Here is a 26,415-nt window from a genome sequence, read left to right as displayed (position 1 = left end):
CGTCGCTCGCTCGCTTGACGACAGTTAGAAACTTGAAATTATTGTTTTATAACGTAAAGCTGTTTTTCGGGACAATTTTCACTTTGTCGGGAATCGGGAACACATGCTAAAAATCGGGAGAATCCCGCCAAATCCCGACCATCTGGCAACCTTACCTGGACCCTGGCCGAATATCCGGTATCCGGCCGCCGGATATTCGGCCGCCGGAACTATACCTATATTTTGAGTTTTGCAGGTGCGCGTCGTGCAGGTTTCGACCTGTTTCGTAGTGAACGTTCGCGCGGACACGTTTCTAGGATCGTAACGAGTTTTATCACGTCATTACGTAAATACGTAGTAAGTTCGTTTATAGTTACAAGTGCGCGCGCGTGTTTTTGTGTAAACAAATAAGTGTATTGTGTGACATTGGTTACGTATTCATTTCTATCTACTGTGTCGTTAGCATTATGACCGTGACTGTTTTTTAGATTCCATTTTTACCCCAAAATGTGTTAATTTTACTATCCGGTATCCGGCCGGATAGTAGGCCACTATCCGGTATCCGGCCGGATACAAACGAAACGTCCAAAATTTGCCGCTGAAATTTGAACCTAAACTGTAGGAAATAGAGTTGGCTTTGCGTTGTTTGAAAATTGAACGAAACAAAGCAAAAGCGACACATTTCTAGGATCGTAACGAGTTTTATCACGTCATTACGTAAATACGTAGTAAGTTCGTTTATAGTTACAAGTGCGCGCGCGTGTGTTTTTGTGTAAACAAATAAGTGTATTGTGTGACATTGGTTACGTATTAATTTCTATTTACTGTGTCGTTAGCATTATGACCGTGACTGTTTTTTAGACTTCATTTTTACCCCAAAATGTGTTAATTTTACTATCCGGTATCCGGCCGGATAGTAGGTCACTATCCGGTATCCGGCCGGATACTAAAATAACGGCCGGATAGGCCGGATACCGGATAGTAACCGGATATCCGGTGCATCTCTAGTAACCAGTACCGTCTTTACCATTAGGGCACACGGGGCCCGTGCCCAAGGCCCCCCTCCTCCCATCCTCAGGGGGCCCCCAAAGACAGACAGACAGACAGACAGTATATTTGATTACCCATAATAAATAGATCATAGTAGAAAAATATTATTCTAATTAGGTTTCTTTACTTTCCAAAAGGGCTCCAAATTCTTATGTGCCCATGGGTCCCAGCATAGTTTAAGACGGCCCTGAAGGTAACTCACGTCGTTGTACTCATGAATGACAATCGAATGTCAGTCTTACTCATCGAAAATAGAACATTATCAGACATAGAAGTTTTTGTGGCAAAAAAGAGTGTTTGAAAAAATGAAACATCGATAAATCTGTTATCGATAAGTCATAGATTATTATTTAAAAGATGTAACTATTCTACTAGCTGTAGGTAAGCTACCGAGAAAGTTCAAGAATGCAGATAAATAAATAAAAAATTACAAAGCGGTACATCATTTCTTTACTTTCTACATATATTTAGGACTTAAAAATCAAAACGTAAACTGTAGGTAGTATACAGGGCCAAAAGAATAGAAAACAACCAATATATCAAAAAAGAAGAAGATATCGAGCGTGTTGTATATTTCGCGGTAGCTATCTTCTTATAAAATGTAATATATATGTATAACGTTAAGGTAATATCGATAACAGACATGTCGATATTTCATTTTGTCAATCACTTTATTTTGCCAAAATTCTACGTCTGCACATAATACATTCAGTCGCTGTATACACTAGCGACCCGCCCCGGCTTCGCACGGGTTAACAAATTATACATAAACCTCCCTCTTAAATCACTCTATCTATTAAAAAAACCGCATCAAAATCCGTTGCGTAGTTTTAAAGATCTAAGCATACATAGCAGGGATGTTGCGAATATCCGCATCCGCAACCGCGGAACATCCGCATTATTTTCAACATCCGCATCCGCATAAAATCGATGCGGATTTAATGCGGATGCGGATGTGGAACAGGTCGGTACAGGAACGTCTTAGCATCGGCGTAAGTGCTAGACTGCTAGGTAATTTAGTCATTAACCAAAAAACCTATTAGAAATGAGCAGTCAAGCGTGAGTGGGATTTAATGTACGGAACTCTTGGAAGTACTTGGAACACGAGTCCGACTCGCACTTGGCCGGTTATTTGAAATAAAAATTACTAAAATGTAATATTTGACGTTTTTTATAGTACTATCTTGACATCCGCATCCGCATCCGAATCCGCGGATGTGAGCCTTTAAAAATCCGCATCCGCGGATGTCAAAAAATCGGCATCCGCAACATCCCTGATACATAGGGACAGACAGACAGCGGGAAGCGACTCAAGCGACTTTGTTTTATAAATACTATGTAGTGATGTAGTCGATGAATGTTTTCTGTGTAGATTGAAACGTCTGTTAGCGCTGGCGGGCAACCCGCACTTGGGCGGCGCGCTCGCTCGCTGCTCGTGTGGCCACGTCTGCTCGCAGAGGAAACATCAGGTACATTTAAATAAATAAATAAAAATAAAAAGTCATTTATTGTCGCAAAACACAGTAACAAAATAAAACAAGGAAAAAGAAAAAAGACACAATAAGCACATAAGTCCAATAGGGTTGTTGACTGTATAAATATGTTTAATTATAACTATGTAGAAGGAGAAGTTAATTCGACCGGTCTCGCCTAGTGGGTAGTGACCCTGCCTGTGAAGCCGATGGTCCTGGGTTCGAATCCCGGTAAAGGCATTTATTTGTGTGATGAGCACAGATATTTGTTCCTGAGTCATGGGTGTTTTCTATGTATATAAGTATGTATTTATCCATATAAGTATGTATATCGTCGCCTAGCACCCATAGTACAAGCTGTGCTTAGTTTGGGGCTAGGTTGATCTGTGTAAGATGTCCCCTGGTATTTATTTATTTATTTATTTTATTTTTATTTTATTTATTTGAACGTGACGTCGTGTGTGCGTTTCATATACACTAGTATCTAACCGTTCCGACAGTTCGAGAAAAAAAAAAGAACTTGATTTGACCTCACTACTGCTACACCCTTATGAGTTATGACGTTATTTAAAACTTCTGTTACTGACGCTGCATGATACTGACTAAAGTGTTCTATGGAACTTGCTATGTAAACAAACTGCCATATTAAAATTGTCTCTGAATGTCAATTTACTAGTGACTTTTGTTTACATAGTTAGCAAGTTCCATAGAATGACACTTTATAAGTTATATTTCATTTGTAGTTTTAGAACCTAGTGCCCTTACCTAAGGTTAATATCGAAAAAGCTTTTGATCTTTAGAAATGGGATTGATTGGCATCAAACATTGCGATTTTGTCGCTCTTTTTTTCTTAACCTGTAAATGTCAATAATCGTTCATTAAAAAAATGTTAAATCTCTACTCTTTATACTCGTTTAGTACAAGCGTTATTGGGCTTATTGAAGGTCTAAGTCCATTTGTGTCTATCCCATATAGATAGATAGAATATTCTTTATTGGCACACCTCAAGTATAAGTTAAGTATAAGTATTTTTGTATTATTTCCACATATTTTTTTAATATCCACAATATTGTGAGCAATTTGCCCATTTGCTATCTATTTTACTAGATTTTGTTATAAAATAGGGATGATGAATAGCAACTATATACATAAACGCAATATTTCACCGACAAAAACGCAATTTTCTTGTTTTGTCCATACTACAAGATGGGCGATGACGTCACGGCCTCTGGCCGTTTTGTATAGGGCGTTTCGCGAGTGAAGTGCGACTGTCGGACTTTGACTACAATTTCTGACTTTTGTGTTACTTTAATGCAATGGGTCTCATATAGACATTTGATCCTAAAAACAAACCCGATCGATTGATACCATAAAAAAAATTAGTCATGTAGCCTATTCAACATGTGTCATCATCCCTATTGTGTGTTGGCAGCCTAAGCCGCCGCCGCCGTCGCCGCGGCCCGAGCCGGTTTTCCGGCACCCCACGCCCATCGCGCCCAAGCCCGCCAACGAGGTATACTCTGTAGATTTGAAGCTGGCCCGAACGGCTAATCCTTTATCCACAGACAAGACATCCTCTAGACTGAGCATAGTAGCGCTACCCCATCTGCCAGAAATATACGGTAGTTTTACTCCATTTTCGAGCCAAAGACACGGGTCTTTGAACGGACCAATCACGGCACGGGACTACCCCAGTATTTTTGGCAGCATCGGTTTCATGAAATAATTGCTCTAAACTCCGTCTAGAGGATTCCTAGTCTATGCCTTTATCTATTGTGTTAAGTAAAACCGCACATGCCGCTACCTGCGAAAAAAGGGTCGTGTAATTCTAATTGGCACCTGAGCGCGGGGTAGTCCAACGCTCAACAAACCAGTGTAGGTGCGCTCTCCGATAACGCGCATTTGTTACACAGTTAACTGTAAAAATATGGGTGTTGTGTTGCCTACAATAGGGTGTTGCTTATTTCGTCGAAGTTAAAATTTTCTATGTCCCACCCGCTTAATTTATTATATTCGACTAAAAAACAAATGTGGATTTTTTTCAGAATTTTCAATTACGTTTTAGGGTTTGCTACCGAATATTTAAAATTTGGATCCTCCATACAAGATTTTTTTTTAAAGTTTTCTTTTCTCGTTTTTTTTTATGTCCCATAAGTTGTTCTTAATTCGCTGACATAAGAACTATGGGACATATTTTTGAGATGATTTGTGACTGTACACTATTTTCGTCACAATCGGTGCCTCAATGCTGAGGATTGTGACATCATGTCCTTCTGTTGGAGACCAGCCAGCCTATTATGGATAGCTTTATCCATCTTTATCCACGTGATAAAATAACTGTCACTGTTTAACACCGTGGGAAAGAAAGTGACGGACACCGTTTTATCACGCTGTCACGTAGACAAGAACGACCATCATATCCGTACAGGCGACCTAGCCAAGGTGATGATCGCTTGCGCTTCGCCGTCGAATCGCTTTGTGTCTCTATCACTCTTCCATATTAGTGTGACAGTGACAGTTGCGTTTCGATCGCTACGGAGCGTAAGCGATTGGCACCTTGGCTAGGCCACCAGGTTCCTCCATAGGCTTCTAATCCTCGCCAAGTGCATGGCCTCGTGCGTATTTTATCGTGTGGACTGCACAATGTATGTACGTGACTAATTATTATGTAAATTTAGTAATTAATCGACCACGGTAATAAACTCCGACTATAATATACGGTATGATTCCGCTATAAAAATAATGATTTGAACTTGGTCGAGAGCTGACATATTAAGGTCAAGATCGTCTTTAAAGACATCATTAATGAAGTTCCACAGGATAATTTTAACTCATAATGTGTAATCAAGTACTCTTAAAAGTAGGAATATATAGTGTGTCAAAGGTCTGTTTGATTTCAAACATAGACAGAGAGAATCATACTGTCTTTGTCTTACACTAGTACTATCACCCGAAAGAAAAGGATGAGTATAGTTTTTTTGTTCCTATTTACTGACAAGATTTGATTGACCCAGTATATATCTCAGATATCAGGTATGTATAAAGTATGAATAGATGATAGGCGGTCTTCACATTAAATGCAAATCCGCACCTCGCTCTGGTGTGCGAGCGAGACATCGCTATGTGCGTGCACAGCGCGGTCTCTCTCGCACACCGGAGCGGCTGGCGTATCTGTATAGTGTGAATATAATTTTCAGTAAGACACGTGCAGACATATAATTATGCTGTTTCACGTGTAGACGTTATCTTATCATTAAGGTATATGTTGTTTATAACAAGTTTTACAATTACAAGCTGATGAGTAAGTAGGTATAACACAAAAATATAATCTATACAATGTAAGTTTATTGCTATCAATTTACTTATTACTTTGTATAGTTACATAATAAAAACAGTTTTATTAGAATTAAATTTATACTCATGATGATGACAGCTTGTTTACAAACTGCGCCCGTGTTTGGCTCATTTGAAAATAATTGAGAAAAAAATAGGAATGGGGGAAAATATGGAGGGGGAGATGGGAGTATTTAAACAAATAAATATTATGGGACAATCGTCGAGTAATGTTTTGACACAAAAGACATCAAATATCGAGTTCAAGATAATTCAATCTCATCTTTACTTTAATCGAGCGATATCTTAAACCTCGGGTTAGGTGTAAATACATCGTCACGATCACGACACGACACGTGTTAAATCTTATATAACTCTTTTTTACACTGCGTTGGGGGCAAACAAGCATACGGTCCGCCTAATGATAAATGATAACCGTTGCCTATGGACGCCTGCATGTCAAAGAGTGTTATATGCGTGTTGCTGACCATTTAAAACCTGTACCAGTGTACCTACACTGGTACACCTACACTGTACTCGTTTTTTGAAGAAGTTTATACAAAATTACCGTATAAAAGTCAAATAAGTTTTTTTCAAAGATGCGCGGTAATATTTTGATTACATTCGTGGGCGGTACACCTACTGTACCTGGTACCTGGTGGTACTATCGTCTATTCTATTGTGTCCGGCTTGTAAGTTCTTGGCCAACAATCCCTTATTTCCCGGCCTCCATAGTAAAGCGGGATTTACATTACGAAAATGGTGGCTTGAAATTGGTTTCGTAAACGTGCACGTGTAATTTAATATGTTCGTAATGGATGCAATTTTCATGAAAGCAAATCAATTTCGGGCCCTGCGTGATTTTTTGGTGAAATTAGTGTCATGCAACTAATTTCGTAGTGTAAATGCGACGTTAAAAACTAGTGTCGCGATTCGCCAAAGAGCCTGCGCTGTGCGGACGTGTAGCTTCGATGCTGACGGGGGCATGGTCACTGCGATACTGTGACACTCTCTCACGACACTAATTATTTCACGAAATTACTTCCGCACATATCGAAACTACGTTCGTGAAACTGAGTTCAAAATGCGCGACACTGATTTTGCACTGGTCCTAGGCGCCGCTATCGATGTCGCTGTCGGACCTGCCCCGCTGGCGGCGCGGCAGGCCGCGCGCCGCCGACCGCCGCGTCGTGGTGCAGCGCCTGCTGCCCTTACTGCCGAAGCTGCCCCCACCTAGCAGTGAGTACACGTGTTGGTCGCCCTTTCATCTGCTTGCTATAGGCCTAGCACATGATTGCACTGGTCACAGGCGCCGCTATCGATGTCCCTGTCGGATTTGCCCCGCTGGCGGCGCGGCAGGCCGCGCGCCGCCGACCGCCGCGTCGTGGTGCAGCGCCTGCTGCCCTTGCTGCCGAAGCTGCCCCCACCTAGCAGTGAGTACACGTGTTGGTCGCCCTTTCATCTGCTTGCTATAGGCGTAGCACATGATTGGCGCGACAGTATCTCGCGGCGAGATAGACTACCCGACCTACCCGTCTATTTTTACCTATGTTAATTAAAGAGGGACGCTGATGCAAGGTAATTCGGTATTGGTACTTTGTTAATACAGAATATTATCGGCAAAGACGCTAAGAATGAGGATTACCTTATATTAAAGAGTTATTGATTGTATTCATAAAGTAATAATTAATTATTAAGTAGCAATTCTCTTACTTTTCTTCTTGCACCATTTTTATAACATTCTGTTTAGTCCTATGGTCGACTGGTAGAGAATGCCTTTAGGCATTAAGTCCGCCATTTGTACATTTTATTTTTATTTTGTGCAATAAAGTTTAAATTAATAAAGTCTAAGATAAAAGTTACCCTATACTAATGTAGTCGTATACTTGAAAATCATTTTTGTGATCATTTAGTATCTGATTATAGTAGTTAAATAAATGTTCATTAATTGCCTTTCAGACCTGATCCCGGTAAAGATCGTGCCGAATTCGCCGTCGGTGCCGCCGCGTATCTTGCCCAAGCCTCCGCATACATCCACCAACGAGTACGTGTACCCTCCATCTACAAGAAAGTGTACATTTAATGTGGATATTACGGAGTATTACTGCAATGTTTTGCCGCCAGAGTGCAGCACTAGCGCCTTTAGTAAACCATAGAGTAACTCATACATAGGTACTGTACCTTAAACTGTTTTTTGACAAGTTTTCACAGACTATCAAATATGACATTGATACATCAAGGCGGTTTGTTTTGCCGGGAAACGCGAAATCGAAACTCGGCTAACTGCCTCTTTATCGCTCGAATATGCAAGAGTGATAGAGAGGATAGATAACAAAATTTCGACTCTCGTTTAGCGTAGACACTTAGATTGCGACTTATTGAGGGAGTGGCGCCCCCTACGCAGAGTTTAGCGTAATATTCCCTATTTCAAACGTTAATTTAAAAATATTTAAAAGTAGTGAGCTATAAATATGATTCCCTATAGATTTAGGTGTATATTTGCCACAGACAAGACATCCTCCAGACTGAGCATAGTAGCGCTACCCCCTCTGCCACAAATATACGGTAGTTTTACTCCATTTTCGAGTCAAAGTGTCTTTGTGTGACGTCCGTGTCTTTGCACGGACCAATCACGGCACGGGACTCGCTCACCTCGTCCCCCGCACCCCAGTATTTTTGGCAGCATCGATTTCATGAAATAATTGCTTTAAACTCTGTCTAGAGGATTCCTAGTCTATGATATTTGCTTACAGCCTGTCATTATTCTACGTGCTGAGCGAATCAAACGGTCAGTTTTTCTTTCACGACGGCGACCGCCGCATACCGATTTCGGCGCAGGACGATACTGAAGAAGGTAATAACAGTGATACTGGTACTATGGTACTGGTAGGGTAGACTCTATCTCTTTACAATAAGGACCATATTAGACTGATGAAAATTATTATACTCAATCTATAGTTTGACCTCTGTCGGGTCAACTAAGTGTTGAGTGCATTATTTGTACTATAAACTAATATATGTATATTCCAAATTTTATATTAAAGGAAAAAATGGAAAAAGTTACGCTTCCGGCAGGACTTGAACCCGCATCCAATCCGTGTGTTGCTCTTAACCAATCGAGCTACGGAAGCCTACCAGGACCTCGCAAATCTTTTCATTCCTTCCCTTATTTCATTTTTTTCATTTCATTTCATTTATTCAATTCAAGTAACATGACTCATATAATTTGTTAGTAAACATTATTTATTCTTAACTCTAATGTTAGTTCCTAATTAATAAATTAATGTATACTTATGTATACACGCCTTAATATATATTCCGTCCTGATTATGAGCTCATTTGTGAACATTTGTGCCATTTTCAACCAAAAGGGTACTTATTGTCGGAGCTTCAATTTGAAATCACCGACAATGTAGTACCTTTTAGTTGAAAACGTCACATTTGATAATAGAGAGTGTTAAATTATTTAAGCGTATCTGCCGGCCTAGCCAAACTGACAATCGCTATCGCTTCGACAACGAAACGCTTTGTGTCTCTATCACTCTTCCATATTAGTGCAACAGTGACAGTTGCGTTTCAATCGCCACGGAGCGTAAGCGATTGGCACGTTGGATACGCGGCCTGTGCCTTTAACTTTCCTTGCTACATTTAATTACACTAACGGCTCTACCGCGATATAATTTAATTGTGACCACAGCTGGTGCAACTCAGCTGAAACGAAAAGGTAAAAACAATTAAATTATATCGCGGTAGACCCGTTTGTGTAATTAAATATGTTTTCCTTGCTATGTTAACTGGCAGAAATCAGTGTTTATTCATTTGTTTTTCTATTTTCAAGCTGAAGAAGACATCCAAGACGAGTCGTACGACAGTAAAGAAGACACGAAAGAATTCAAAATCGACATATCAGCTACGGAGGTCGAGAAACGAGTGGCGAGCAAGCAGGACGAGACGAACGAGCCGGACTCGAGCGAGCCGAGCCAGCCGAGTGACTCGAGTCAGAGGGAGAAGGAGAAAGCTGAAGGGGGAGATATCGCCAGTGAGTTGTTTTGTCACTCCTTTTAACACATTCAGAGCCGAAAACTCGACTATCGGGTATTTTATTTCGTTCCCAGGCCGGACGACCCGATAGTCGGGATCGTGGCACTACAGCTTTATATGACGAAATAGGGAGTATTACTGCAATGTTTTGCCGCTAGAGCGCAGTACTAGCGACATATATGTATAACAAAGAGTATAGATTTTATAGAGAGTTACTGTCATGGCAAATTATGTAGCCACAGTAAATTCACCGCCATCTTTTGACAGAAAATTAAAACTGTTAGAACGCCACCATTTGACTTTGATCCTTATTCTTTCACTGATACATGTGTTAATTTGTAATTATATTGAAATTAGCGCCATCTAGGCGAGAATAGGCCAAAGGTATGGTGCGCCATCTTTCGAAAATATTGCATTGATCACTCGTGCGTCTGTCTGTCTGACCGCCCCCCCCCCCCCTTTATCTCCGAAACTACTGGGTCTAAAATTTTGAAAAAAATACACAAAATACTTCTTTACCTATAGATGACAGGAAAACCAAGCAGCAAGCGCGAGTCTGACTCGCACTTGGCCGGTTTTTTTGACGATAACTTTTTACTGTACAGTGTACAGTCGCCATCAGATATATTGAAGCCGCAAAGGCGTTCACAAATATCTGAACAAAGCTTCTATTCTAGCCCCGTTTCTCAAAAGCTTGTAACTTGTAATACAAGCGGATGTCACTTTTTGACAGCTTTTGTTAGAAAGGTATTACAAGTTACAAGCTTTTGAGAAACGGGCCCTAGTAGCTTCGCAATTAGGTTCAAGTCTAAATTGCCTTATTGAAATATGGCAGACTTCCTGCCCTCGGAGTCGATGTCGCTGTCTCCGTCGCGGCTGCTGGCGGGCGACGGCTGGCTGGCGGGCGCGCACGACTTCAGCCTCAGCTCCTTCCTCGGCCAGCTGGAGCCGCCGCCCTCCGAGCAGGTGCGTCATGTGTCACAGTTGGCAGGAAGCGGACACACTAGCAATATAAACAAACATGGCAGACTCCCTGCCCTCGGAGTCGATGTCGCTGTCTCCGTCGCGGCTGCTGGCGGGCGACGGCTGGCTGGCGGGCGCGCACGACTTCAGCCTCAGCTCCTTCCTCGGCCAGCTGGAGCCGCCGCCCTCCGAGCAGGTGCGTCATGTGTCACAGTTGGCAGGAAGCGGACACACTAGCAATATAAACAAACATGGCAGACTCCCTGCCCTCGGAGTCGATGTCGCTGTCTCCGTCGCGGCTGCTGGCGGGCGACGGCTGGCTGGCGGGCGCGCACGACTTCAGCCTCAGCTCCTTCCTCGGCCAGCTGGAGCCGCCGCCCTCCGAGCAGGTGCGTCATGTGTCACAGTTGGCAGGAAGCGGACACACTAGCAATATAAACAAACATGGCAGACTCCCTGCCCTCGGAGTCGATGTCGCTGTCTCCGTCGCGGCTGCTGGCGGGCGACGGCTGGCTGGCGGGCGCGCACGACTTCAGCCTCAGCTCCTTCCTCGGCCAGCTGGAGCCGCCGCCCTCCGAGCAGGTGCGTCATGTGTCACAGTTGGCAGGAAGCGGACACACTAGCAATATAAACAAACATGGCAGACTCCCTGCCCTCGGAGTCGATGTCGCTGTCTCCGTCGCGGCTGCTGGCGGGCGACGGCTGGCTGGCGGGCGCGCACGACTTCAGCCTCAGCTCCTTCCTCGGCCAGCTGGAGCCGCCGCCCTCCGAGCAGGTGCGTCATGTGTCACAGTTGGCAGGAAGCGGACACAGGAGCAATATAAACAAACATGGCAGACTCCCTGCCCTCGGAGTCGATGTCGCTGTCTCCGTCGCAGCTCTTGGTGTGACGACTGGTCTGGCCTAGTGGGTAGTAACCCTGCCTGTGAGCCGCGGTCCTGGGTTCGAATCCCGGTAAGGGCATTTATTTGTGTGATGAGCACAGATATTTGTTCCCGTCTTAGGTGTTTTCTATGTATTTGTATGTTACATATATCGTTATCTGAGTACCCACAACACAAGCCTTCTTGAGCTTACTGTGGGACTTATTCTGTGTAAGAATATCCTATAATATTTATTTATTTTATGTATTTATTTATAGGTAGTTGGCGTAGGAAGCGGACACAGTAGCAATATACACGCTTTGAACTTCTGATATGTCACCCCACGTGATGCTGTCATTCTCGAGAAAATACCTACAGTATAACTTCCAAAGTAGCAGTGTACAGTCGCCATCAGATATATCGAAGCGGCCAAGGTGTTCATAAATATCTGAACAAGCACTCCAACGCCTCGACAGCACGCAAAGCTTCGCGTAATATTCCGTACTCTAATTATTATTATTAGGAGCCTATAATGTCCCACTGCTGGGCAAAGGCCTCCCTCCAATTTTTCCAGTCTTCCCGATCCGTGCAGTCTCCGGCCATTCCTTTAAAAAGGAGTCTAGCTCGTCTCGCCATCGCCGACGTGGTTTGCCAACTCCTCGTCTTGAGCTGGGTTTTTTTTAACATGACTTACGCTGTTTGGCCTCTCCTGAGGCCAGTTACAGCTTGTGGTATGAGTGGGATCAGTGTCGCGGCCTGCTGCCATTCTGTGGCGATCTTGGCCCACAGCTCACCCGGCATTCCGGCCAAGACCAGCCCAGTCCCACTTTAGCTTTGCCGCTTTCCGAGCTACGTCGACTACTTTTGTTCTGGAGCGCAGCGTAGTGCCTATTCTAATAAAAAAAAAAGGCTTTATTTCCTTAATTTTACATACATGCATCGTTCCATTATCATTATTTAGTGTACAATATTATTATTTGAATTTAAATGTCGGTGTAAAAATATTATTATAAAGATATGAATTCAATGTAAATACCTGTATATTTATTCATTTATTAATTCTAGTTTTAATTAAGGACCTCTTAACGAGTAAAGGCCTCCTCCAGTTGTTTCCATGCCTCTCGGTCGTTTGCCTTTTTCGTCCAGTCTTTACCTGTAATTTTGTAAATCTCGTCGCTTCATCGTTGTTTTGGTCTCCCTCACAGACAAGACATCCTCTAGACTGAGCATAGTAAAGCTACCCCCTCTGCCACTCATACGGTAGATTTACTCCATCTTCGAGTCAATCCCGTGCCGTGATTGGTCCGTGTCTTTGAACGGACCAATCACGGCACGGGATTCGCTCACCTCGTCCCCCCGCACCCCCGTATTTTTGGCAGCATCGGTTTCATGAAATAATTGCTTTAAACTCAGTCTAGAGGATTCCTAGTCTATGGTCTCCCTTGACCTCTGTTACTGATAGGTCCTGCCCAGGTTGTTATTTTCCTAGTCCAATTTGTACTGTTCATGCGTATTATATGGCCAGCCTACTTCCATTTGAGCTTTTTACAGTGAACTAAAGCATCTATCACGTTTGTCTTTCGTCTTATTTCTGTATTTCTTATCCTGTCTTTTAGTTTTAGGTTGAGTGTACTCCGTTCCATGGCCCTTTGGCATACTTGTATTCTATTTTTTGTGTCGTTGTCAAAAATCCATGTCTGGCAGCCGTAGGTAAGACATGGAAGCAAACAGATATCTAGGACTTTTTTCTTGAGTTTCATTTCCTATTTCCTTCCTTTCTAATACAAGCATTATATTTCCAGGTGGACTCCCACCTGCAGTCCCTTATGGCGGAGTCCAGCGTAGACTACGTGGCTAAATTCGCGGACCTCGCTGCTGAAGTCAGTGATGAGAGGCCGCCGCTCACTTGAACACCGACCTTACGTCACGGCTATAAGGTTTATTTTACAATCAAACTATTTATTCACTTTCCATCGGAGAAACGATGGCCAGTTGAAATGGGACTTTACGTGTCGGCCATAACGCTTATTTTACGCTGCAGTAGACTGTAAGCACGAGATAGTAATATGTGTCATTTCAAAAGGGCTTATTTCTCTACGAAAATCATACAAAAATAAGCCCTTTTGAAAAGACACTCCTCAATTATGACATGGAAGAAAATTAGTTACCTATATACAAAATTAAAAGGTTACTTTTTCTTTCTGTTGTAATGATCTTTACTGCTATGGGGCTGTTCATAAATTACGTCATCTATTTTTGACGATTTTTGACCCCCCTAAAATCATCCAAAAATCATGCTTCGAATGGCCACGTTTCCTCTTACGTCATGCTACCATCATCCGATGTCCAACCCCCCCCCCTAATTTGAAGTGACGTAATTTATGAATAGCCCCTATGTGAGACAAGTGTGTAGACATGAGATTTTAATTTTTTTACAGATATATAAGTAAACTAAGTTATGATGAACTGTATGCTGTTTTGAATACGGGGTCGTTTCATAACAATATATATGTCACCGTAAAATTATAAACACTCGTCATATTATAATCTCGCTAGTTACATTATAAACTGACGGTAGGGAGATTATAATCTAACCTAACCTAACCTACGTTAGATTATAAACTAACGGGTTCACAATCTTACGGTGTCATATACATACTTTTAAGGATGTAAATTATGGTAATAAGAACAAATAATGAAAGTTAAGCTTTTAATAGACAATGTTTCATTCCGCCAACGTCCCAGTGTACCATAAAAGAACATATTATTGCTACGTTCTTTAATGTGTTCAAGTAAATTTGATAGGCACCACAACTTTGGAAACAACTCCAATTACTTTTATCAAATATTTTGATTTATATATGTTGTTTGTTAAGTTGTCACACCAGTCACATGAGCCGAAATGTAAAAACAGGCAATTTTTTTTTCGAGATTCATTGGTCCCATAATAAAAGTTGTTTAATATGACCTATAAAGTCACTATACGCAGAGTATAACTGGGGCCCATTTCTCAAAAGCTTGTAACTTGTAATACAAGCGGATGTCACTACTTTTTGACTGCTTTTGATAGAAAGGCACTTCCACGTGTATTACATGTTACTAGCTTGGTTATTAAAATTTCACCCAGCTGTATAAACTAGTTTCAGTCACAAAACTACCCTTCTAGAAAATAAACTTCTTTAACAACTGCCCGAGATAAATGTTAGAACTGTAGTACAAACAGCCACTACTCTCGACTGTCCATCCGTGGACGTTATTCCTTTTGTAATAAGGTTGACAAACTGTCAGTTAACAGTGTGGGCGATGGTACTGCAAAGAGTAACCCTCAAATGTAGTTAATACTGTTGAGGAACGCGTCTGTGCCAAGATAAGAGTTATAAAAACACGTCATTCGTATTTATTATTATGTACATACTTAACCTTTTCGACGCAGTGTCAAACACAAAAGCTGTCACGCTGACGCCAGGTCACCGGAGTGTCAAAACTGAAATTGAACTTTATGCATATGCACGTAGGTCTATGTTGCTCTGTGATATGTGACCGATTAATTGGTCTTTGGCGTTGAACCTACGGTGCAGATATATCGGTCATTGGCGTCCAAATGGTTAATTTTACAGCGCATTGGCGTTAGCTGTAATGCTGTAAAATTTTATTTCAATAAATATCAATATCAATATTTTAATAAGAATACGTGGAGGTGCCCTAGTGATGGATAGAAGATATGAGAAAGACTTAAGGAAAGGCGTTAAGCCCAGATTTATTAAACACATTTATAACAGTAAATATAACATTTTATTTTAGAAATAAACGGCCCCCGTTTTTTTTAGCATTAGAAAAAAGTTAAAAAATCTTGACTTGTATTTTTAATTGTAAAACACTTTTGAAAAATAAGTTACAGCAAATATGTAACAATACATTTTACATTCTTTGGGTTTCATAAGTATAATAGTAACTATTTTTTTAAAGCGTTTTTCAATGGGGTCGTATTTCGTCGCATAATAATTGTTAATCCTAATGTAATGTTACGCATAAAACTCTTTTCGCATAATTTGTCTCCAACTGAAACAGAAAGTATTTTCGAAAATATTTTGCATAGGTTGTGTAGAACAGGGTAGGTTAGGTTAGGTTTCTTTTATAATTTTTCAGAACTTTTAATAGTTTCAGCACAATAACAATTGTGCGAAATAAGTTTTATGCCTAACATTACATTATGACAATCAATTATTATGCGACCCAATATGGACCCGTTTTTCGATAAAAGACATGTCAAGATTGTACACCGTTATTAAATTATACAACGGGACTTAATCGCGTATCTAAGTTTTAAGATTTACCTCCGACGTTTCGAGGACGGCGTTGTCCCCGTGGTCTCGGAGAAGACTGGCTTAAGTTGACATCAGCATCGTCTAACCGCGCGAGTTTTTCGAACTACCCGCACTTAAACGTCGGAGGTAAATCTTAAAACTTAGATACGCGATTAAGTCCCGTTGTATAATTTAATAATGTGTAAAAATCGTGAAAGTTTAAATCAGTGTTGTACACCGTTTTTTTAAAGCTGAAACGAGGTTATAAAGTCCGTCAACCAAATCTTGTCAGTAGTAAAAGGCGGCAAATTTGAAAAATCGCGGGTTAGCAACACTGTGTTCAAATAATTCCAAAACGCGTGTTATCAGTGTTTTATCTGTGGAATGTGGATCGTCAATGACAGCCGTCACCTTATTTGTTTTCATTTGGTTTTCATTCTGAATCGTTTCTGTTTCAAGAGATATTTCTGCTATCACCATTAAATACCAATACATTAAATAAGAATAAGCAAAGCTAAGGGGCCTACAATGTACAATCATGCTCGTTGATGGTAAACATTACTAAAAATGGAGGTTATGACAAGTACTGGAAGAACTCTTTCGAACTTTTAAGATTATGTTCAGTTTTTTTGTTTTAGGGTTAAAAGGCATAAATAAAATGAAAACGTATGCCTAAATCTATCCAACAAGACCATAAATTGTGTCCTGGAAACCGTCCATAGGCCCACATGTCTAATATTTTCAGCAATCAGTTGTGACTACTTACAAAGGTAAACCTTTTAAACAGTATTAAGAGCCTTGATTATATCGCCGTTCTTTCGCAATATCTACCTAATCCATACATGTTTGTTGCAGGATTAAATCTTGCCCAATATAAGGCGTTCGTAGTAGAAAGTATCTCTTCAGACAATACTTACCTATGGCGGTTTATATACGTGTACAACGCAACCAAGTCGAAAAGTGCCCCTTATCTTATTTACCTTTAAATTAAATAAACACCCAAATATCAGTTGTTTTATTTTTAATATGTATATTGTACAATATATACCAATCAAAAAAATTACACAGGTATGTCATATTCATTCAGAACAGTACACTAATTTACATTAACAAGTGGCATATTATATTGTAAATAACAAATGTATGCACTATCTAATTATCTGCATTTTGATATGATTTTATTTTAGTATAGGGAGTTGTTTTTGATATCTTCAAATTTGTTCATCATTTTGATTAACATTGTTTTAACATCGCTTTTAAATTGTCCGTCCATGTTTCAATTTTTTTCAATAAACCGCGAGTGACAATTTGAATTGACGTACGCAGGGCGCGCTCAGCGGAAAAAAAAATCTTATGGTTCGATGTACATTGCTGCTTTTCTTAGCGCAATACTGCTCTTTGAGTGTTGCCCTACTTTAGTTTGCTTTACATTGCTACTGACAAGATTTGGTTGACGGACTATAGTAACAGAGGTATAAAAATTCGGTTTCAACTTAGAACTGCTGGTCATCAATGTCGTAATGCACTCCCAGCTGTTTCCGCACGGTCTCCTCGAGCTTGGCCAGCACGAGGCTCTCTCTGTGGCTCATGCGCGGAGACTCCAGCAGACCTGGAACAGTTTCATTTCAATAGGGTATTTGAGGGGTACCGCGTTGTTTCCCATAAAGTTTTAAGTCATAATGTATTGTTTGTCATATTATCATTAGTCATAAAACTGAAACCGTTAACATTTCAGGATTTTCGTTAGGTTATCGTATAGATAGGTTAGGTTAGGTTTGTTTTATGGTAATCCTGAAAAGTGACGCGTTTCTGAACCAAATGAATTATGACTAACGAAAATTCGGGCAAACAAGACATTATGGCTTAAAACTTTTTGGGAAACAATAGAGACCCGGTATTTGACTACTAGTCAAATCAGTTTCTGCTTTCGAACTGTCAAAACGATTTTCCTGCTATGGAATTTATATGAAACACTGGCATGTGACGTCACAAATTACCTACTCTTTATAGTTTTATACGGGTTTTAAAATATAAATTGTGTCTAAAAATAGCTGTTGACAACGTTTCTCTATTAATCTTCTGGTGCTTTATTTCATATATGCATGGTGTAAAATAATGTATTTAAAATAGTGTCAAATACCCAATTGGGTTGCCCGGTCGAAGTATTTAGCAGATGGCGCCATCATAGCTTGCCCTGTTAATCCCTATTTAGAATAGTGTAATTTTTTTGTTTTTTTAATGCCCTAGATGCCAGCCCTTTAAGCCAAATGTCATAGAAAAAGGTGCAAGCTATGATGGCGCCATCTATGCAAACCTTTGACAGTTGCCAACCCCAATGTAAATTATTTTTAATCTGCTTAATTTTTTCCTAGTGTGTATTTTTACTGTATCGTGCACAATAAAGAATATTTACTTACTTAAGAATAAGGAGAAGTTTTACTTATTATCTAATTATGCTCTCCGTTTTTCACTTTTATTACGAGGAAAGTATACAGAATTTTTACATCTTCTGTCTTGCTATAACCGAAGTCACTAGGCAGTTTGAAGTTTTGCAGTTTAACCCTTTAACCGCCAGAGTCTGATATATAAGACATTACATATCCAGCTCATTTCGCCACAGTCTGATAAATAAGACAAAGATCTGATTTGGTTTTTACAGCACATTATAACTCCCGTAACTATGCCAACCTAACTCTGCGTGGTACAATTACTGTCGGTGGCGACACGAGCACGCTCGATCAAAAATTGCTGGCGGTTAAAAGGTTAAACACGGCTTGTCAGCAAGGATCAGTCTAAGCGAAGTGGAAAAGGGACGGAGAACTATAGGACATATTGCTCACCTTCTCTAATGCACCGAGCGACCTCCAGCGACTCGTAGACGAGTCCCGCGCTGTTGATGAAGTTGGAATACAGCTTGAGGTCGTGCAGCTTGAACTCCTCCACTGTGCCGTCAGCGTGGATCAGGGTTGTGGGGAAGTGGAAGGGATCTTCGACCTGGGGACAAATGGCGTCAATATAGCTGCTCAAGCAAATCTTGTCAGTAAAAAGCGGCCAAGTGCGAGTCGGACTCGCCCATGAAGGGTTCCGTATTTAGGCGATTTATGACGTATAAAAAAAAAACTACTTACTAGATCTTGTTCAAACCAATTTTCGGTGGAAGTTTACATGGTAATGTACATCATATATTTTTTTAGTTTTATCATTCTCTTATTTTAGAAGTTACAGGGGGGGGGGACACATTTTACCACTTTGGAAGTGTCTCTCGCGCAAACTTCAGTTTAGAAAAAAATTATATTAGAAACCTCAATATCATTTTTGAAGACCTATCCATAGATACCCCACATGTATGGGTTTGATGGAAAAAAAAATTTTGAGTTTCAGTTCGAAGTATGGGGAACCCCAAAAATTTATTGTTTTTTTTTCTATTTTTGTGTGAAAATTTTAATGCGGTTTACAGAATACATCTACTTACCAAGTTTCAACAGTATAGTTCTTATAGTTTCGGAGAAAAGTGGCTGTGACATACGGACGGACAGACAGACGGACAGACGGACAGACAGACAGACAGACAGACATGACGAATCTATAAGGGTTCCGTTTTTTGCCATTTGGCTACGGAACCCTAAAAAGGTGCGAATTTCCAATTTTCTATGGCACGATATCCCGTAGCGCCTACATTTTTCAAATTTGCCGCCTTTTTCTACTGACAAGATCTGCTTGACCAAGTATAATTATATATATTTTATACCACGTCGGTGGCGAACAAGCATACGGCCCGCAAGCATGCGCACCAGGCCACAAAATTTTTAAAGCTGTCGCGATCCCGACTATCGGGTCGTCCGGCCTGGGAACGAAATCATAAAATACCCTATACTCGAATTTTCGGCACTGAATGTGTTAAATATACTAAGTATTAAACTTAGGATCTATTGTAAGGCTTCTATTTGTACGCATGTGTGTGTGCGTAGGTGCTAGCATTAGTTTAAAATTTAATACTTTGTAACTACCTGCTGCTACCTGTGAGTACCTGTAATTGGCTTCCTGTTTTTAATCTTATTATCTATTGAAAGTTTGTAGCTGTTGGTTCTCCTTAACATAAATAAATAAAATAAGATTGTACTGACCGTAGCGCGTCCCTTGGTGCCGGTGACGGTGGCCTTGTTCCACATCTTGACGGTCGCGTCGGCAGTAAGCACGGCGCGCCGCCCGCCCGAGTACTCCAGGATGATGGTCTCCCCGATATCCACGCCGTCGTCGTTCGTCTCTCCGACCACCGTGACCTTGGTCGGCTCGTCCTTGAATATCAGTTGCGCGAATTGGAGTACGTATACTCCGAGGTCCATGACTGCACTGCCGCCCATGTCTTTTTTGCTGTAAATGGGATATGGAATAAGTATATAGATATGGAATAAAGGGATGTTATTTCTACCCTGAATGTACAGTACCTATCTCACATGTAGGTATACAAATACAAATAATTTATTGAGAAAAGTGTAGTACAGTGGTTGCTCTTAAAGACTAAGAATTTATAATGACAAATAGTGGTTTACAAATGCCTGTGTTTCAGGCAGCGAAGGATAATATTTAAATGTAGAGTTAGAGTAGGTACCACACTGCTGGTTACTTTAAAACACAGACAATCCAACCTCTAGACATAGCATAGTCGCGCTACCCCCTCTGCCACACATACGGTAGCGTTACTCCATCTTCGAGTCAATCCCGTGCCGTGATTGGTCCGTGTCTTTGAACGGACCAATCACGGCACGAGATTCGCTCACCTCGTCCCCCCGCACCCCCGTATTTTTGGCAGCATCGGTTTCATGAAAGAATTGGCCTAAGCTCAGTCTAGAGGTTGGATTGTCAGTGCTTTAAAAAAACCATAAATATAAAATTGTTGTGCTGTGTGCGTTGCAGCAAAACAAAAGGGCTCATACGCTTCACTAGAGAAAGGCCTCAATTGCCTCAAGATGGAGAGGCTACCTATTCATATTTTTTGGCAACAGTATTATGCCATATAAGACCTAAAAAGCGCTACTATTTTTCAAAAACTTTGCTGGATGAACCTATTGCACTTTAATTAATATGTGTGTCGGAAACTTAGTTATCAAAAAGGTATAAAGTGTATTTCAAAACTCACATCAGCCTGGTAACATCCAAACACGTTATTCCAAAGTTCGCTTCCACCCTCTTTACCTCCCCCAACTTCCCGGACGCAATCTCCTTCTCCAGCTCCAGATACGCGGGCGCGAACCTCGACCACACGGCTTCCATGAGGAACCGTTTGTTCTTCTTGGCGATGTTGATGAGGGACTGGGTTTGCTTCAGGTTGAGGCAGAGGGGCTTCTCGCAGAGGACGTGCTTTCCGTGCTCGAGGAAGAGCTTGGCGAGCGGATAGTGGTCCGGGTGGAGAGCGCCGATGTAGGCTACATCTGTGATTAAAGGCACTGAATAAATAATAAGGTACAGAAGATTCACTCTCTAACGAAACGTCTATTATGACAGATATGACCGCAAGCGCGAGCAACCGTCCGTTCCATAGTGGTGCGCGGCAACTACTATGGCTAGGGCTAGATACCAAAATTGGTGTGGGCCGCATGTACCTGTAGCGACGCGACGAAATCGCCTGTTAAAGGTTATATCTATGCCTGTAGTTACAAAGCGAGTCTTTTAACTCTTTATGCGTTTTCGGGCGCTGATGGGGCTTCCTCGCTACTGTAGCGCGTTTACGGAGGCGCGCGTGGATAGTTTTGCGGCCATTATTCGCATAAGAACCGCTTCGCTGTTATGCAGGGTGATGGATAGCACCAACCAGGGATCGGATACCGGTATTTTTTGTATGGGAACGGAAACGGTATTTTTTCGTTCTTTGCTAATTACTTCATTTCTAATTGGGCAATCTAATAATACGAAGTCGTAACCTACAAACACAACTGAGTGCTACATTTCGAGTATAAAATAATTCGAAAAATATGGTTATTTCTATGTTTTTGCAAAAAACCGGTTCCGATCCCTGGCACCAACATCAACCAGTGTTGGCCGGACGTTAATTGACCATTAACCAGTACAAATTGACCGTAAACCGTAACGGACGGTTACAGTATACCTACATTTAAGATTAAAATGTGTCACTAACAATTAATTGATCCTTAGTTGGCCCTCGGCTTCAATTACTTGAGGATAAGAAACTAATCATAATCCTATGTCATAATCTCTCGAAGCCATTAGATAACTTAATCTATTTATATCACGCCATGTGTGATAACTGATAAGCGCTATAATACCAACACCAGGGGGCCGATTTTTGAATTTCGACCGCTCGATTTCGTGTATTTCGTTCAGTTATATCTCCACTACTAGGCATATAAATTCTACTAATAGAATTGAAAACGAGTGGTCAATACCAGTCGATTCCAAATTTCTATCACTCGTATTTCAAAAAAGCGGCCAAGTGCGAGTCGGACTCGCCCATGAAGGGTTCCGTATTTAGGCGATTTATGACGTATAAAAAAAAACTACTTACTAGATCTCGTTCAAACCAATTTTCGGTGGAAGTTTACATGGTAATGTACATCATATATTTTTTTTAGTTTTATCATTCTCTTATTTTAGAAGTTACAGGGGGGGGGACACACATTTTACCACTTTGGAAGTGTCTCTCGCGCAAACTATTCAGTTTAGAAAAAAATGATATTAGAAACCTCAATATCATTTTTGAAGACCTATCCATAGATACCCCACACGTATGGGTTTGATGAAAAAAAAATTTTTGAGTTTCAGTTCGAAGTATGGGGAACCCCAAAAATTTATTGTTTTTTTTCTATTTTTGTGTGAAAATCTTAATGCGGTTCACATAATACATCTACTTACCAAGTTTCAACAGTATAGTTCTTATAGTTTCGGAGAAAAGTGGCTGTGACATACGGACGGACAGACAGACGGACAGACGGACAGACAGACAGACAGACATGACGAATCTATAAGGGTTCCGTTTTTTGCCATTTGGCTACGGAACCCTAAAAATTAGGATTACGCCGTATTTCACCGATTTTCGAGTGACGAAATCGAGCGATCGAAATTCAAAAATCGGCCCCCAGCTCACTTGAGTTATGAATGTTATGATAATACTATTACTTATTCTGTGCTTGAGTTCAAACTTACCGATAACCCCCTCACTCTCCGCCATAGCCTGATAAGAGTCGAACACCTTGGGGATGCTGTGTGTCTTCGCGAACGCCTCGGCGCGGCTCCGGTCCCTCGCAGCGACGGCCACGACAGCTTGGTCACCCTTGCCGGGGAAGCTGTTCATGGCGTTCACGAAGTCATTGGCGATCATTCCCGCGCTTACGATGCCCCAGCGGATAGTCATCTGGAAATTAAATATGTACTGACGTACATTTATGGAATGGAACGCACTGTGGAACGACGCCTTAGTACTTGTGGTTGGATATGAGAATTTTCTGTTTTTTGATGATAACTTTTTATGGTGTTAACAAAGAATTCTAATATTTGGGAAGGTTTTAGTCCTGAACAGATTCCCAAGGTCCTTAAGTAGATACAAAATTTGATAGAATTTTGTTAGGTAGGACATCAAAAAGTTATCGTCGGAAAATAGAAAATTCTCATGTTCAAGTATGATGGCGTCATTCAATAGTGGAACGGCAGAAGTTGGTACCAGCAGACCGGCAGAGGTTTTAAACTACTCTATTAGACTACTTACCGTGATAAACTTGATAACAACTAACACTCGTAATTGTACAAATGTTGTTGATTAGACATGCACTTAGACAATGTCAACAATATAACCTAAAATCGAGTTTCAAAATAAGTAGGTACCTAGTCAAGAAATCAAGCTGCTGCAATGTTGACTAACAAAATATGTGCTATGAACAATGGTACAGGCTCTGGAATACCTACCTATTATAGTTACCCTAGCAATGTGCAAGTTGCAGCACTCAAAATTTTCGAAAATTTCTGGAGTTTTTCATGAGAATGCTTGTTTCCACTTCGAAAGTTCCCAGAATCAAATTTCAAATCACTAATCTCACTCATTGGCGTCTATTTCAAGTTCGAAACGAAACTTTCTGTAATAAGGATGGCTGGATAGGCAATAAGAGTGGAGAAAAACTTTCGAGAACATTTTCATGGGAACTTTGTAATTTTTGAATTCTGTTTGGCGCATTGCTCCTTACTGTAGTAATTCTTAGGCCGCTGATTAGAAATTATCACGGTTAATTATACGGACTGGTTGAGCGTCTGTTTTTATGGTATATATATATATATATATATATATTATATTATAATCCTAAGATTACTGCAGAAGGAATCACCGTACAACTCATCCTCTCCTTTGCATATATATCTATTATGGACTACGGGCACTATGGCGTCTGCGCCGGTCCATCACCGTTGACGCAAGCTCCTGATGATACTCCTCGGTACGGAGTGAAACATGTCTAGCGTTTTCGACTTAAAATACGTGAGTAACCCGTTTTGTATATATTTTTAAAAGTCTACACAAATGTTGGTCAGTTTGAGGACTACAGCCTACAGTTTTTGGCTTTTGCCCCTGTTACAGGCTTACAGGTCACACTCGGTATAAGGAGTGAAGCTAAATAAAAGTGTGTAAGTTAATACTCACATTTACTGCTTGAAGACCGGCGATAAACTAAACTTATGTTGCTGATATTCAATTATATAATATGGCACTGTCGAGTTGGAGGGAATTAGTATGAATGATAACAATCACAGACATAATATTGAATAGATCACTTAGGCGACGCTGGGGCGTACAAAAGCCGTTCCTTTTCCCAATTTATCAGATTTGGTAAATTTATAGTGTATCTACTCAAAATTATGAGCGGTCGTAATGGTAAAAAGAAATGGGTAGTAAAGCGTAGGTACAGAAAACATACAAATTTTCTTTTTCTTATAATAGTCGAGTGACCTCAGGCCATAAAAAGGTCAACTACGGGGTTATCTGAATAAAAGATTTTGTGTTTCTAAAATGTATTTAAGAAGTGGAGTCACCCAGATTTTTGATGCGGGTATAGGAGGGATTTTAAGCGTCGACAACGTCTGAGGTTAATAATTGTTTGGTTTTGAGTCAAGTTTATACTCACGTTTACTGATAGACGGCCGTCGAAAAACTGAGATAATGCTGTTTGTGTTCACTAATAAAAGCGGTCAAAAGTTGGAGAAAGTCATGATAACGAACACAGATCTACAGATTTTTTAAATGAGGCAGCTACTAAAGCGTGAGGACCCTTCGGAGCATATTAAGTTAATTCAAGAATTTAAATTTTGGAGTAGGTAAGTATGTAATAAAATTGGTATTAATGCGCAAAAAACGCTATTTCTTCTTTAAATAAAAAGTCGTACCTAAGATGCCAATTTGATCATGTACCTATATGTCGGGAACCCAGTGCACAAACCACGGGTCAAGCCTGATGACGTCACCTAATCTCAAGTGCTGCGCCAGCGCCGGCGCGCGGGCGGTGCCACGGGACAGTTCCTATCGACCCTTAACACGTGTAGACACATTGATTTCCGAATATTAATTGTGATTACCTAATTAGCGATTTTAATCAGAGATTTGGCAATACAAGGTCGTTGTATGTCGTTTATTGACTTTCGTGTGCTTTCGTGCAATTACATTGTGTCTCAGTTGAATCTAGACTGTTTTATTATCTCGAGGAACCCTAAGGCCTAATTAGTCATTACGATGCCCACAAATAGACAATAATCTGATGATCCAGGCCATTCTGCGACATAGGATATATAAAATATGCAAAATCATAACTCAATGTCCTTAATGCGGCGTCTATTGAATACACTTGTCTGTGACAACAAATTGTTATGTTTATTGTTACGTAAGTAACTACGTTATCGTTTAGTCTCAATACCTATTGCTTTGACAGGAACCCGATGTTGTTTACATGCCAAGTTCTGAAAAAAACATGCATCATAAATGTATAAAAGATTAGATAGTTTATGCCTAGATATTAGCCTGCAGACCCGGCTTAATGACGCAGCAGACCAGTTATCACGGTGGTTTCGTCTGAACGGCCTCGCGCTTAATATGACCAAAACGCATTTTATTCACTTCCACGTTGGAGGCCGTACACCGAGGTCCCTTAGGGTTCAGTCTGGTGGCGTATGCATGCAGCAGGTAGATATCATCACGTTCGTCGGTTTCGAAATCGATCGAAAACTATCGTGGGCCCCCCACATAGATAAACTTTGCGGGAAACTCGGTGGTGCTTGTTTCGCACTTCGCCGCCTGGCTCGAGTCGTGCCGCGGCACGTAGTGCGAAACTGCTATTTCGCAACCATTCACTCACTCTTGCAGTATGGCATGAGTATATGGCACAGAGTTGTGGGGGCGCGCAGCGGACTGGCAACGCGCTTTCC

General features: G+C 40.9%; 2 protein-coding genes across 2 annotated transcripts in view; one reads left to right on the top strand and one right to left on the bottom strand.

Annotated features, from left to right (window-relative positions):
• Positions 1-13,612, top strand: part of LOC134654510 (protein cramped) — a 54,451-nt gene extending 40,839 nt beyond the window's left edge. Inside the window, 8 exon segments of the mRNA XM_063509955.1 lie at positions 2,402-2,498; positions 3,934-4,014; positions 6,950-7,073; positions 7,794-7,878; positions 8,588-8,697; positions 9,673-9,873; positions 10,711-10,850; positions 13,504-13,612. Of these exon segments, the coding sequence (XP_063366025.1) occupies positions 2,402-2,498; positions 3,934-4,014; positions 6,950-7,073; positions 7,794-7,878; positions 8,588-8,697; positions 9,673-9,873; positions 10,711-10,850; positions 13,504-13,611 (946 nt within the window). The 3' untranslated portion in view covers position 13,612.
• Positions 13,613-17,478: 3,866 nt separating this feature from the next.
• LOC134654850 (trans-1,2-dihydrobenzene-1,2-diol dehydrogenase-like) lies at positions 17,479-24,674 on the bottom strand. Its single transcript, XM_063510317.1, has 6 exons — positions 24,644-24,674; positions 23,164-23,371; positions 21,143-21,434; positions 20,130-20,376; positions 18,846-18,999; positions 17,479-17,614 (listed from the first exon to the last, which is right to left on the bottom strand). Exons 2-6 carry the CDS (start codon positions 23,369-23,371, stop codon positions 17,499-17,501), a joined length of 1,017 nt encoding a protein of 338 aa, XP_063366387.1. The 5' UTR covers positions 24,644-24,674; the 3' UTR covers positions 17,479-17,498.
• Between the last annotated feature and the right edge of the window lie 1,741 nt (positions 24,675-26,415).

The sequence above is a fragment of the Cydia amplana genome, chromosome 15, assembly GCF_948474715.1.
Source record: "Cydia amplana chromosome 15, ilCydAmpl1.1, whole genome shotgun sequence".
Taxonomy (NCBI): Eukaryota; Metazoa; Arthropoda; class Insecta; order Lepidoptera; family Tortricidae; genus Cydia; species Cydia amplana.
This window is presented reverse-complemented; position numbering and strand designations above follow the sequence as displayed.